Raw genomic sequence first — 13749 nt, 5'->3', positions numbered from 1 at the left:
TCCCAACCATGACAACCTCATACCAGCCCCCTCTCCCCCGCTCCCCCTACCTGGAGCACTATGGAACGCACGCTCCATCTGCAATAAACTGACATTTATCCATGACCTCTTCATCACCAACAAACTCTCCTTCCGCGGCCTCCCTGAAACCTGGCTCACCCCCTCTGACTCGGCCTCTCCTGCTGCGCTTTCCTATGGCGGATTCCACCTCCCTCACACCCCTCGCCCCCGCAACAAACGTGGTGGAGGAGTTGGCTTGCTCATGTCCGACACCTGCTCCTTCACTACAATCCCACTACCACCCTCTGCTACTATTCCCTCCTTTGAGGTGCACTCTGTCCGCATCTATTCCCCCTCCAACCTCCAGCTGGCAGTCATCTACCGCCCCCCAGAACTAGCCATCTCCACCTTTCTCGAACACTTCACCACCTGGCTACTTCATTTCCTCTCTGTCGACATCCCCACTATCATCATGGGTGATTTCAATATCCCCACTGACACTTCCACCTCAGCTGCCTCTAAACTTCTATCACTGACTGCCTCCTTCGGCCTCACCCAATGGTCCTCTGAGGCCACTCACAAAGATGGCCACACGCTGGACCTCATCTTCACCCGCCTCTGCTCCCTTACTAATCTCATTAACACACCCCTCCCCCTGTCTGACCACAACCTACTGACATTCTCTTCCCTCTCCTCTCCTAATGTGCAACCCCCACTCCACAAACTCCCTCGCAGAAATCTCAAACATCTCAACTTACAATCACTCTCGGAGTCCCTTCTCCCTCTCACAGACATAGCTTCCCTTCATGACACAGATGCTGCTGCCACTTTTTATAACACCACAATAACAGCAACACTCAATTCAGCTGCCCCGCTCATGCATAGTAAAACTCGTACAATCAACAGGCAGCCCTGGCTGACCAGCCTGACCAAAGAATTGAGACGGGCTTCCAGGATTGCCGAGCGGAGATGGAAGCAATCCCGCTCTGCTGACCACTTCACTGCATACAAGCAGTCCCTCGCCAGCTTCAAGTCTGCGCTCACTGCCGCAAAACAAACTTACTTCTCATCTCTCATATCCTCCCTGTCTCACAACCCTAAACAGCTTTTCAACACTTTCAATTCTCTACTCCGTCCCCCAGCACCTCCCTGTCATTTCTGCTGAAGACTTTGCCTCTTTCTTTAAACAGAAGATCGATACGATCAGAGAAAGTTTTGGCCCACAGCGCCCACTGCCCCTCTTAGCTGCTCAACCCTGCTCCTCCAAAACCAACTTCTCCACCATGACAGAAGATCAGCTCTCCACCCTCCTGTCAAGATCACACCTCACCACCTGCACGCTTGACCCGCTCCCGTCCCACCTCATCCCTGACCTTTCCACAGTCTTCATCCCAACCCTAACGTACCTCTTCAACCTCTCACTCACAACAGGTGTCTTCCCCTCATCCTTCAAGCATGCCAAGATCACACCCAACCTCAAAAAGCCCTCCCTCGACCCATCCTCTGTGTCTACCTATCGCCCGATATCTCTTCTGCCTTATGCCTCCAAATTGATGGAGCAACACGTCCATCTTGAACTGTCCTCCCACCTCTCCTCCTGCTCCCTCTTTGATCGGTTACAATCAGGCTTCCGTTCCCATCACGCAACTGAAACTGCCCTAACTAAAGTCACCAATGACCTACTAACTGCCAGGAGCAAGCGACACTACTTTGTCCTCCTTCTCCTGGACCTGTCTTCTGCCTTTGACACTGTGGACCACTCCCTTTTGCTACAAATCCTCTCATCTCTTGGCATCACAGACTTGGCCCTTTCCTGGATCTCGTCATATCTGACAGACCGAACATTCAGTGTCTCCCTCCCCCACACCACCTCCTCACTTCGCCCCTTGTCAGTCGGTGTTCCTCAAGGCTCTGTTCTAGGACCCCTACTCTTCTCCATCTACACTTTCGGCCTGGGACAGCTCATAGAATCCCACGGTATGCAGTACCATCTCCACGCTGACGACACGCAGATTTACCTATCCGGACCTGACCTCACCTCCTTACTTACCAAAATCCCGCACTGTCTGTCTGCTATTTCAGCCTTCTTTTCTGCTCGCTTTCTACAACTGAACATGGACAAAACAGAATTCATCATCTTTCCCCCATCTCACTCTACCCCTCCACCAGACCTATCCATCAATGTAAATGGCTACTCACTTTCCCCAGTCCCACACGCTCGATGCCTCGGGGTGATCCTCGACTCTGCCCTCTCTTTCAAGCCACATATCAAAGCCCTTGCCTCCTCCTGCCGTCACAAACTCAAAAATATTTCCTGGATCCGTGCTTTCCTTGACCGCGACACCGCTAAAACGCTAGTGCATGCCCTCATCATCTCCCGCCTTGACTATTGCAACCTCTTACTCTCTGGACTCCCCTCTAGCACCACTCCAATCCATCCTACACTCTGCTGCCCGACTAATCTACCTGTCTCCCCGCTATTCCCCAGCCTCTCCCCTATGTCAAGCCCTTCACTGGCTTCCTATCGTCCAGAGACTCCAGTTCAAAACCCTCACAATGACATACAAAGCCATCCACAACCGGTCTCCTCCATACATCTGTGACATGGTCTCCTGGTACCTACCTACACGCAACCTCCGATCCTCTCAAGACCTCCTTCTCTACTCCCCTCTCATCTCTTCTTCCCACAACCGCATCCAAGACTTCTCCCGTGCTTCCCCCATACTCTGGAACTCTCTACCCCAACACATCAGACTCTCGCCTACCATAGAAACCTTCAAAAAGAACCTGAAGACTCACCTCTTCCGACAAACCTACAGCCTGCAGTGATCCTGAAGTTACTGAACCACCGCACAACCTGCCCTACCCTTTCCTAGTGTTTCATCACCCATCCCCTGCAGACTGTGAGCCCTCTCGGGCAGGGTCCTCCCTCCTTATGTACCCGTGTGCCTTATTTGCTCATGTTTAAAGTATTTGTCTATATTTGTCCCGTATTCACATGTAAAGCGCCATGGAATAAATGGCACTATAAAAATGTATAATAATAATAATTATATTCCTATATTGTACAAGTTAATTTTTTGTATACCACTACGTTAAAAAAAAGTACAAAACCAGGTCATTTTCCAAAATTGCAAAAAACGTATATTAACTGGACAATCTGCATGACAAGGCTGCCCTTCTGGCATTTGCTGGAGTGTACAATCGCTGCTGGCTTGTGCTGGAGACTATATTGAGCTGACAACACATGACGCTGTGTTGTTAGACTTTGGTCAGACTCTACTGTGTGACCCCTTTGATTTTGTATTGTGTGTCAGTTCCTTCACTGCAGTCTTGTTGTAATGATAAAGATAACACTTCCAGTGTGTCCCCAGTAAAACAGTTCATTCTCCCACAATATCCATGATGATTTTGCTGAAAGCTGCAAAAATGATTATGTGATAAATTGTGTAATTATTAGAAAGCAAATAATTTTACAATTAACAGGAAAAATCTCCATTAGTGATTGGGCATCAGCAATGGAAGCAGTGCTACATTTGGATCTACCCTGGAGGACATTACGCTCAAGACTTGCACGACTGGCTTCTGATGGCAGGGTAGAATATCTTTCATGCTTTGAAGATCTGCACATTGAAAAATCCATTAAAGCAGTGAGTGTATCTTAAAATTTTATTATATTATCTCAAATATTTCAATAGTGACACAAGTTTACCAAAACATATTCAAGATACCATTATATAATCAATATATGCTCAAAGTGCAGACTGTCTGTCAGCTATAATTGGAGGGTATTCACATCCTAATTTGAGTAAGGGATTAGGAATTAGACCTCTTTAAAGCGAACCAGTCAGCAGTTTTGACTGATATAAGATACGGCCACTGCCTTTCAGGGATTATCTACGGCATTCTATAATGCTGCAGATAAGCCCCCGGTCCGACCTAAAAGTTAAGAAAAACAAGTTTTATTACACTCAGCTGGGGGGGCGGTTCGGTCCGATGGGGGTCGCAGGTCCGGGTCCAGCGCCTCCCATCTTCTTATGGTCGCCGCCCTCCTGTTGCTTCATCGCTCCCCGGCATTGCTCTGCTGCGCAATCGTACTTATCTGCCCAGTTGAGGGCAGAGTAAAGTGCTGCAGTGCGCACACACTGGGCCTCTCTGACCTTTCCCAGCACCTGTGCCCCCCCGGGTGAGTATAATAAAACTTATTTTTTTTACCTTTTAGGTCGGACCGGGGGCTTATCTACAGCATTATGAAATAGCTTTTTAATGGGCTATTCCCTAATGAATCCATCATCAATTATGCAGATAAAAAGTCTGGAGCTGATTACAGGTGTGGCATTTGCATTTGGAAGCTGTTGCTGTGAACCCACAACATGTGACTAAAAGAGATCTCAATGGAAGAGAAGCAGTCCATCATTAGTCTGAAAATAAAAGAACCCCCATCAGAGAGATAGCAGAAATGTTAGGAGTTGCAAAATCAACAGTTTGGTACATTCTGCAAAAAAAGGGCACACTGGTGAGCTTGAAAACTCAAAAAAGCCTGGATGTCCACAGAAGACAACAGTGGTGGATGATCGCAGAATCATTCCGAAAGTGAAGAAATACCCCATCACAACATTCACCCAAGTGAAAAACACTCTCCAGAAAGTAGGTGTTTCAATATCTAAGTCTACCATAAACAGAAGACTTTATGAGATCAAATACAGAGGGAAGCAATCTTTGGACAGATGAGACTAAGATCAACCTGTACCAGAATATTTGGAAGAAGAAAGTATGGCGAAGGCCTGGAACTGGTCATGATCTAAAGCACAGCACATCCTCTGTAGAACATGGTGGAGGCAGTGTGATGTCATGGGCATGCATGGCTTCCAATGTCACTGATTCACTAGTGTTTATTGATGACTAGATAGTGGCCCGATTCTAGCGCATCGGGTATTCTAGAATATGCATGTCCACGTAGTATATTGCACAGCCCACGTAGTATATTGCCCAACCACGTAGTATATTGCCCAGCCACCTAGTATATTGCACAGTCACGTAGTATATTGTCGAGCCACGTAGTATATTGCCCAGCCACGTAGTATATTGCCCAGACATGTAGTATATTGCCCAGTGACGTAGTATATTGCCCAGTAATGTAGTATATTGCCCAGTTACGAAGTATATTGCCTAGTGACGTAGTATATTGCCCAGACATGTAGTATATTGCCCAGTGATGTAGTATATTGCCCAGACACGTAGTATATTGCCCAGCCCAGTGACGTAGTATATTGCCCAGTGACGTCGTATATTGCCCAGTTGCGTAGTATATTGCCTAGTGACGTAGTATATTGCGCAGCCACGTAGTATATTGCCCAGTTACGTAGTATATTGTGCAGCCACGTAGTATATTGCCCAGTGATGTAGTATATTGCCCAGTGACGTAGTATACAGCACAGAGCCACGTAATATATTGCCCAGTAACGTAGTATATTGCCAGTGATGTAGTATATTGCACAGCGACGTAGTATACAGCACAGAGCCACGTAGTATATTGCCCAGTTACGTAGTATATTGCACAGCGACGTAGTATATTGCCCAATTACGTAGTATACAGCACAGAGCCGCGTAGTATATTGCCCAGTGACGTAGTATACAGCACAGAGCCACGTAGTATATTGGCCAGTCACGTAGTATATTGCCCAGTGACGTAGTATATTGCCCAGTGACGTAGTATACAGCACAGAGCCACGTAGTATATTGGCCAGTCACGTAGTATATTGCCCAGTGACGTAGTATATTGCCCAGTGACGTAGTATACAGCACAGAGCCACGTAGTATATTGCACAGCGAAGTAGTATACAGCACAGAGCCACGTAGTATATTGGCCAGTCACGTAGTATATTGCCCAGCCAGGTTTGTCACAGGTTAAAAAATAAAAAATAAACATATACTCACCTTTCTGAGGGAGCCCTTGTAGTCCACCGCAGCTTCCGGTCCCAGGGTTGGTATCAGCACAGGACCTGTGATGACGTCGCGGTCACATGACCGTGATGTCATGGCAGGTCTTTGTAGCGCAGGCGCGCAGGGCCTGTGATGACGTCGCGGTCACATGAACGTGAGGTTATGGCAGGTCCTTCTGCCACCGGAACCTGCAACGAAGGATGGCGGCCAGCGCGAGCGGCAACGGAGGGTGAGTTTAGCAGGATTGTTTTTTTTTATTATTATTTTTAACATTACATTTTTTACTATTGATGCCGCATAGGCAGCGTCAATAGTAAAAAGTTGGGGACACACAGGGTTAATAGCGGCGGTAACGGAGTGCGTTACCCGCGGGATAACACGGTCCGTTACCGCCGGCATTAACCCTGTGTTAGCGGTGACCGGAGGGGAGTATGTGGGCGACAGGCACTGACTGCGGGGAGTAAGGAGCGGCCATTTTCTTCCGGACTGTGGCCGTCGCTGATTGGTCGCGGCAGCCATGACAGGCAGCTGGCGAGACCAATCAGCGAATGAGTAACCGTGACAAAGACAGAAGGACAGACGGAAGTGACCCTTAGACAATTATATAGTAGATATGACTGAAGACAGAACATACAAGATGAATTCTTAAGTGTATGGGGCTAAATTTTCTGCCCAGATTCAATCAAATGCAGCAAAAACATGCTGTAAAAGCAACCATGGAGTTTTTTAAGGCAAATAAGTGGAATATTCTGCAATGGTCGAGTCAATCACCAGATCTCAAACCTATTGAACATTCACTTCACATGCTTGAGACAAAACTCAAGGCAGAAAGACCCACAAACAAGCAACAAGTGAAGTCATCTGCGGCAAAGGCCTGAAATACTTCACAAAAGAGTATTTCTACAAGGTATTGAAAATGAACATTTTATTTATGGTAAAATTAATTTATCCAATTACTTTTTACACCCTGAAATGAGATTTTGTAGGGAAAATGGTTGCAATTCCTAAATGTTTCACAAGATATTTTTGTTCAACACCTTCAATTAAACCAGAAAGTCTACACTTCAGTTGCATTATTGTTTTATTTTAAATAAAAATAGTGGCATGCAGAGCGTCAATCACGAAGATTCTGTCACTGTCCAAATATTTCTGGACCAAACTGTATATGATCCATAAAATTTGATATAATAACTTGCCATACACAGAGATTTTTTTTAATCTAGTATAAATTCCGCTGGTCCTCTGACTCTGGCATTAGTTTTCTTTTGTTCCTCTGCTTCTCCATTCCTGAACTATGGCATTCTGTATATAAATCTTTTTGGCCGAGAGTGTGGTGCTATTCAGCTCTTCTCTTATCATTGTCTTGAGGACCATGCCCACTTGGGATTAAAAAAAAAGACTAGATTTGTATACAGAGAAGATAGAGGCAAATTTCAGCACTGAAGGGGAGCAAGAACAAACAGAAATGGCCAGATTAAGGAGAACAGCGATATTTATACCACGTTGATCTCAAGTCTTCTTTAACCCCTTTCTGCCATCGGACGGAATGCAGTGAGCCCGCATCAAAGTCGGGACATGTCAGCTGTTTTGAACAGCTGACGTGCCAGCAATAGGCGTGGGTGGAATCGTGTTCCGCCCGCACCTATTAACTAGTTAAATGCTGCTGTCAAACTCTGACAGTGTCATTTAACAAGCGCATCCGGCCAGAAATGCGCACACCGGTGACCCCGTCACATGATCGGAGGTCATCTGTGCATTGGTATAACAGCCAGAGGTCTCCTGCCGACCTCTATGGTTGTTGATGCCAGATTGCTGTGAGCGCCACCCTGTGGTCGGCACTCATAGCAATGCTGTAATTTAGCTACATAGGAGCGATCTGAGCATTGCTCCTATGTAGCAGAGCCGATCAGGCTATGCCAGCTTCTAGTCTCCCATGGAGGCTATTAAAGCATGGCAAAAGTAATAAAAAAATGTTTTTAAAAATATGAAAAAAATAAAAAAAAATATAAAAAAGTTTAAATCACCCCCCTTTCACCCCATTCAAAATAAAAGAAAAACAAAAATCAAAACTACACATATTTGGTATCGCCGAGTTCAGAATCGTCCGATCTATCAATAAAAAAAAAAGAATTGACCTGATCGCTAAACGGCGTAGCGAGAAAAAAATTCAAACCGCCAGAATAACTTTTTTTGGTCGACGCGACATTGCATTAAAATGCAATAATGGGCAATCAAAAGAACATATCTGCACCAAAATGGTATCATTAAAAACATCAACTCGCCACCCAAAAAATAAGCTCCAACCCAACCCCAGATCATGAAAAATGGAGACTATCGGTAACGGAAAATTGCGCAGCTTTCTTTTTTTCTTAGAAAATTTGGGAATTTTTTTTCACACTTAGATAAAATAAAATAACCTAGACATGTTTGGTGTATATGAACTCGTAATGACCTGGAGAGTCATAATGACAGGTCAGTTTTAGCATTTAGTGAACCTAGCAAAAAAGCCAAAACAAAACAAGTGTGGGATTGCACTTTTTTTGCAATTTTACCACACTCTACTTTTTTTCCCGTTTTGTAAAACCAATGGTGTCGTTCAAAAGTACAACTCGTCCCGCAAAAAATAAGCCCTCACATGGCCATATTGATGGAAAAATACAAAAGTTATGGCTCTGGGAAGGAGGGGAGCGAAAAACAAAAACGCAAAACCGAAAAAAGCTTTGGTCATTAAGGGGTTAAAGAGTCCCTATTATATTGTTTTGTGTCAGAATTAATGAATTAGAATCTCTCTCTAGAGAGTATGAATGTAAATGATTGTGGTTTCTCATTGGGTCAGAATCAAGAGAAGCTATTCTGTATAAAACTCCAATAAATTTAAGAAGGATCCAATGTAAATTGATAGAAACAGTCTCATTGTATAGCCTTCTCTAATGCCGGATGATTTTTCTTCCATGCATGTTTAATATATTCATGTCTTGCAACTTGCAGAATAGAAAGCTTGATTTTTTTCTTAATGCTCATCTTGAGAAACAAAAAGGTTAATGTACTAATATTATCTTTGCACTCCGTGACCTTATGTACTGTGAGGACGTGTAGTCTTTATACTGCCTCTTTTATCCTTTATATCTTAATGCAATATTGAACATATATGTTACTCTTATTAGGTTCAGCCTAGTTTGGTTGAGACATTATACAGATACAAAGCAGACCTTGAGATCATCTTCAACATAATTGACAAGGACCACTCAGGTATTTTTGTTAATTTAGTTGATAACTTGAATGTGTCACATAACATGGCTTTTATTCGATGTTTCTTGACGACAGATATGACTGATAAATAAAATAATCAGACTGTATATCCGGATTATAGTATTTATTATTTTAAAACTAGTTGGATAAGTATAAAATATCCTTTATTTAAAGGGCTTGGCCGATGTTCTTGTACCATCTGTTAATAGTGATAAATATATTATCCCTGGGGGTCCAAGACCATAACCATGAAAATAGGCGTTTGGTGTCCTGCGCTTGAATGTAGCTATGGTCACGTTGATGCTCTACAACTTTATGCAGTATCTATTGGATGGACTAAGTCTATGTTCGCATAATGTTTCAGCCAGATGTCAGTGGCTTTCTCTGGGCCTTTGTCTGAAGCCCTGAAAATCAGGATTTAGGCATATTTACCAACGGGGCCATTGACTGTAACTTCTTTCCGACATCCACTGTACATGTAAGGTGCAAGTTGGCAGCGGAGTATGGAGTGGACTCATAGGGTGACACAGAGCCAGGATCTGCCTCTAACATGGTTAGAGCGGGTCTATTACAAATTTCCGATTTTTTTCCACCACTAAAATGATAAACAAAACTGGACAAGTTTGGTATCGGTGTAATCGTGCTGATGAGGAGAATCATGGTGCCAGGTCATTTTTACTATGAAATGTACGCCGTAAAAACAAGTCCCCATTTTGTTTTGCAATTTGAAAGCTTTCGGAATTGATTTCCTGTACGGTATGTGTTAAACTGAATGGAGTTTTTCAAAAGTGCAAAAAACAAACCTTACATATCTGTGTAGACAGGAAAATATAATAGTTATGGCTTTTGATAGAAGGGGAGGAAAAAATGAAAATGCAAAAATGGAAATTGGCCATGTTGGAGTAGGGGTTAATAAAGCAGATGCAGTCATTTGTGCATTGTCTAACCTCACTTTTGGAAGTATCCAACTTCTTGAGGTGGGGACAACAGTTCAGTCAACCAGGCTTTTTGTACCCACCTCAAAAAGGTATACACTGCTGAAAAGTAGGTCAAACAGAGAATAAAATCACTCGGTCTGCTTTATGGAAGACACAGGCCACGTCGGCTGATGTGCCAAAATCCCATTTTGTAGGACTGCAGTCAGAAGTCCAGACAGAGCCACTGACGTGTTGCTGTAACAGGATGTGAATGTAGAAAGCCAAGTACAGCGACAGAGTCTGAGTAGTAGATCAATATCTGACAGCAAATTGAATGAAAGTACGCTGGTCAGAGCTTAGTCTTCAGATGGATGTAATATAGAAATCTTTCCGACACTGGTATGGTTTGCTTTGTAATCTAAGATAGTCCTATAGATATATATATATTTTAATTTCTATATGGAATATGAGTTGCCAACACCTTCTTGGAAAATCTTTTGTTATTTAAGCAGAAGTTTCGTAAATCAGCATGGACAGGCTTGACTTTGTGAACAAACCGTACGACACCATCAATGATAGAATACGATAAGTCATTGTATAGTTGAAATCGATCTTCCTATTACATGCAATATTTTTAGGATCTGAAAAATATGAGGGCCCTAATTTAATGCCTTTTCTTAGGTTTGATATCCATTGATGAATTTCGTCAGACATGGAAGCTTTTCACCTCCCACCTTCACATCAGTATAGATGATGCAACTATAGATGACTTGGCCCACAGCATAGATTCTAACAAGGATGGTAGCATTGACTTTAATGAGTTTTTGGAAGCTTTTCAAGTAGTTCACAAATTTGAAAGGAAGGATAGTAACAGAAGATGAAAGCAGTTATACTAACCACGAAGAATTTCCCGGTCGATATTGCCTACAGGCAGCTGATTGTCTCTAAACATTACAGTCAATGGCCTTTCTCAGCATGATGTGTGCCCTGCCAATAGCAAAGGATGGCAATGCTTGAGAACGGTGATGAATGAGAAGAGAATTATGTACAATCATGGAGCAGGAGTCAATGCTTGAACATTGGAGGCCTTCAAAAAAAGACACATGTTCTAGTGTGGACTGCTACGTTGGATTTTTGAAAAAAAAAAACCAAAAACATTTAATACCAGGTTTCTAAAGATTATATAGAAACTAAAAGCTGTCACTTAAAGGGCAACTGTGCTTTCAAGTAACTTTTCAGAATAAGGTGTCCTGTGTGTGTACATGAGGAATGATATAATTTCTAGCCATTACTTGACTAATATTCTGCATTTTCACCAGTTTTCTCCTCTCCTTTTTCTCTAACTTGCAATCAACTGGGAGCTGGGGCAGGAGACTTGTTGGAGTTATTTCTCTTATATGCATCCGATCAGCACAGGCTGTCGGAGGGGGTCTTGCTCTTCATTCATTCATTCATTCATAAGTTGCTGCAATATGGGGGACACAATATTCAGCTGAGCAGTCTTGATCTGAATCCAACTCTGCCTCCCTTTTCCTCATAGTTTGTAAGCTTGCGAGCAGGGCCCTCACTCCTCTTGGTATCTATTTTGAACTGTGATTTCTGTTATGCTGTAATGTCTATTGTCTGTACAAGTCCCCTCTATAATTTGTAAAGCGCTGCGGAATATGTTGGCGCTATATAAATAAAAATTATCATTATTATTATTAAAATTATTATTAACTCTGGAGGTGAGGTAAAACACTTTTTATATACCGTAGCTCCCTTTCCCCTTCTTCATGGAGGATAATGGGGTGTATCACATGACACCTGTAATTATCTCCTCTAAGCAAGATGGACTTCAGCTGCTATTTCACAATTGATGGCAAGTTAAGGAGGCAGCGAGGAGGGGAAGACGTGTCTGATAAATGGGGAAGGAAGCCAATATCTCTGATAAGATACTGTACATTATAAAGTTTTCACCTGTAGTATATATTTGTGAAATGATTGTTGAAAGTACAATTCCTGTTTAAGTATTGCCCAAATTCAAATGATGACAAGTTACAACATATATGAAAACTTTAATACTGAGAAACATTTGTAGTCTCCTAACTGGTTTCCACCTTTGAAAGCTATATGCATGAAACACGACATAGCTTTTTGAGAATATGGGGGTCTTTCCTCAATTCTGAATCAGTGTAAGAAAATATTTATTCATTTTATTTAGACATAGAAGAATAATTTAATTAAAAGACATTTAACAATAATGTAACAGTTTAAACAAGAAGTAAAAAAAAAATTATACTATAGTCATGCTATTTATTAGAGTAGGTGCGAATCAATTCGCAGGACCTGGGTCCATCAACCGCATCAATAATCTGTGTTCAGTGGATGGGAGGCCTGAGAACCACCTCTTTCCTGACGTCATCTGTGGTTTTTCTTTAGATTAGGTGATGTAGTAAAACTTCATGACGTAACCAGGACATCATGCCAGGCTGGCAAACTAAAAGAAAAGCCATGGATGCCATCAGGTAAGAGGCGGCTCTCAGGCTTCCCATCCATTGGCCACAAATTACTGACATGGCCGATAGACCGGGTCATGCAAATCGATTTGAACCATTTATTATTTATCTTAAATCAGAACTGAATTTTTGACAAATGTTTGTATAGATTTTGACATTTAAACTACAAACTGTTCATTTTGAGAATTTTAACAGAATTTAACAATAAACAAATATTAAACAAGACATATAAATGTAATCTATAGGATAAGGGATAACTTACTGATTGCTGGGACTCGTAGTGATGCCAAGAACTTGACCCTGGATGCTAAGAATACCGTTCAGCAAAGCCACTTGTACAATAGCGCGGAGGAGCACATGTTTGACCACCTCTCCATTCATTGTCATGGCTATTCATGTCTGCCAAAAATAGCCAAGCACTGTACTCCGACAATCCCATAGATAATGAATGGAGGGGCACTCGGGCATGCACACCTCCACCACATTGAAGATAGGGCAGTTTTGAGATTTTTGGGAGGATCCAGCAGATCATCAAGCTATGAATAGATTTAAAATTTTGATTACATGTCAAGTATATTAAGAAAATTAATAAAAGTGTATTGTAAATTGTCAGTTTGTGGTGACATTTTTTTCTTTTATGAAATTGTGTACATGCTTTTTTTTCCCCGAGTCCTGAGTGAAACCCATATCCAAAGTATTATGTATTTTGAAAAAAATGCCACTGATCCAAAAATAGATAGATGCTAAATGGGGACAGACGCACATAGAGTGATACCATAAAAAACATGAAGAATACAAAAGGGAATGCACTCACTTATAGAAGTTGTGACTGGCACAACACCATAAAATGCCAATAAATCCCAGCTGTTGCTGCTCCGAGTGCTGGAGGGTGACGCTTAGCAGATGAGTGACTGGATAAGGAAACATTCACAGTTAGAAAGCTGCTCTGCTGGATATAAAAAATGTCATACTTGGTAACCGTTCCACATAAACATGCAGTTTTATTTGTTGTCACAGAGGTGCCCCGGCTCCTTTTTCAGAACAAACCGCAATCCCAAACCAAATTGTGGTTGTCTTGAAAAATGAGCCGATGCGGCTACGAAACACATCGACAAATAACCATAAACATTTCCTTATTCGTG

At 42.6% G+C, this 13749-nt stretch overlaps 1 protein-coding gene across 1 annotated transcript in view; it reads left to right on the top strand.

The window, feature by feature from the left end:
* The window catches only part of PPEF1 (protein phosphatase with EF-hand domain 1), a 108689-nt gene extending 95547 nt beyond the window's left edge, over window positions 1–13142 (top strand). The window contains exons 14-16 of the mRNA XM_069760064.1: window positions 3487–3650; window positions 9108–9192; window positions 10791–13142. Coding sequence (XP_069616165.1) covers window positions 3487–3650; window positions 9108–9192; window positions 10791–10990 — 449 coding nt within the window. The 3' untranslated portion in view covers window positions 10991–13142. The remainder of the gene's footprint in view (window positions 1–3486; window positions 3651–9107; window positions 9193–10790) is intronic.
* The last annotated feature ends 607 nt before the right edge of the window (window positions 13143–13749 follow it).

The sequence above is a fragment of the Ranitomeya imitator genome, chromosome 3, assembly GCF_032444005.1.
Source record: "Ranitomeya imitator isolate aRanImi1 chromosome 3, aRanImi1.pri, whole genome shotgun sequence".
Classification (NCBI taxonomy): Eukaryota; Metazoa; Chordata; class Amphibia; order Anura; family Dendrobatidae; genus Ranitomeya; species Ranitomeya imitator.
The sequence above is the reverse complement of the archived record's forward strand: the minus strand, read 5'-3'. Positions and strand labels throughout refer to the sequence as shown.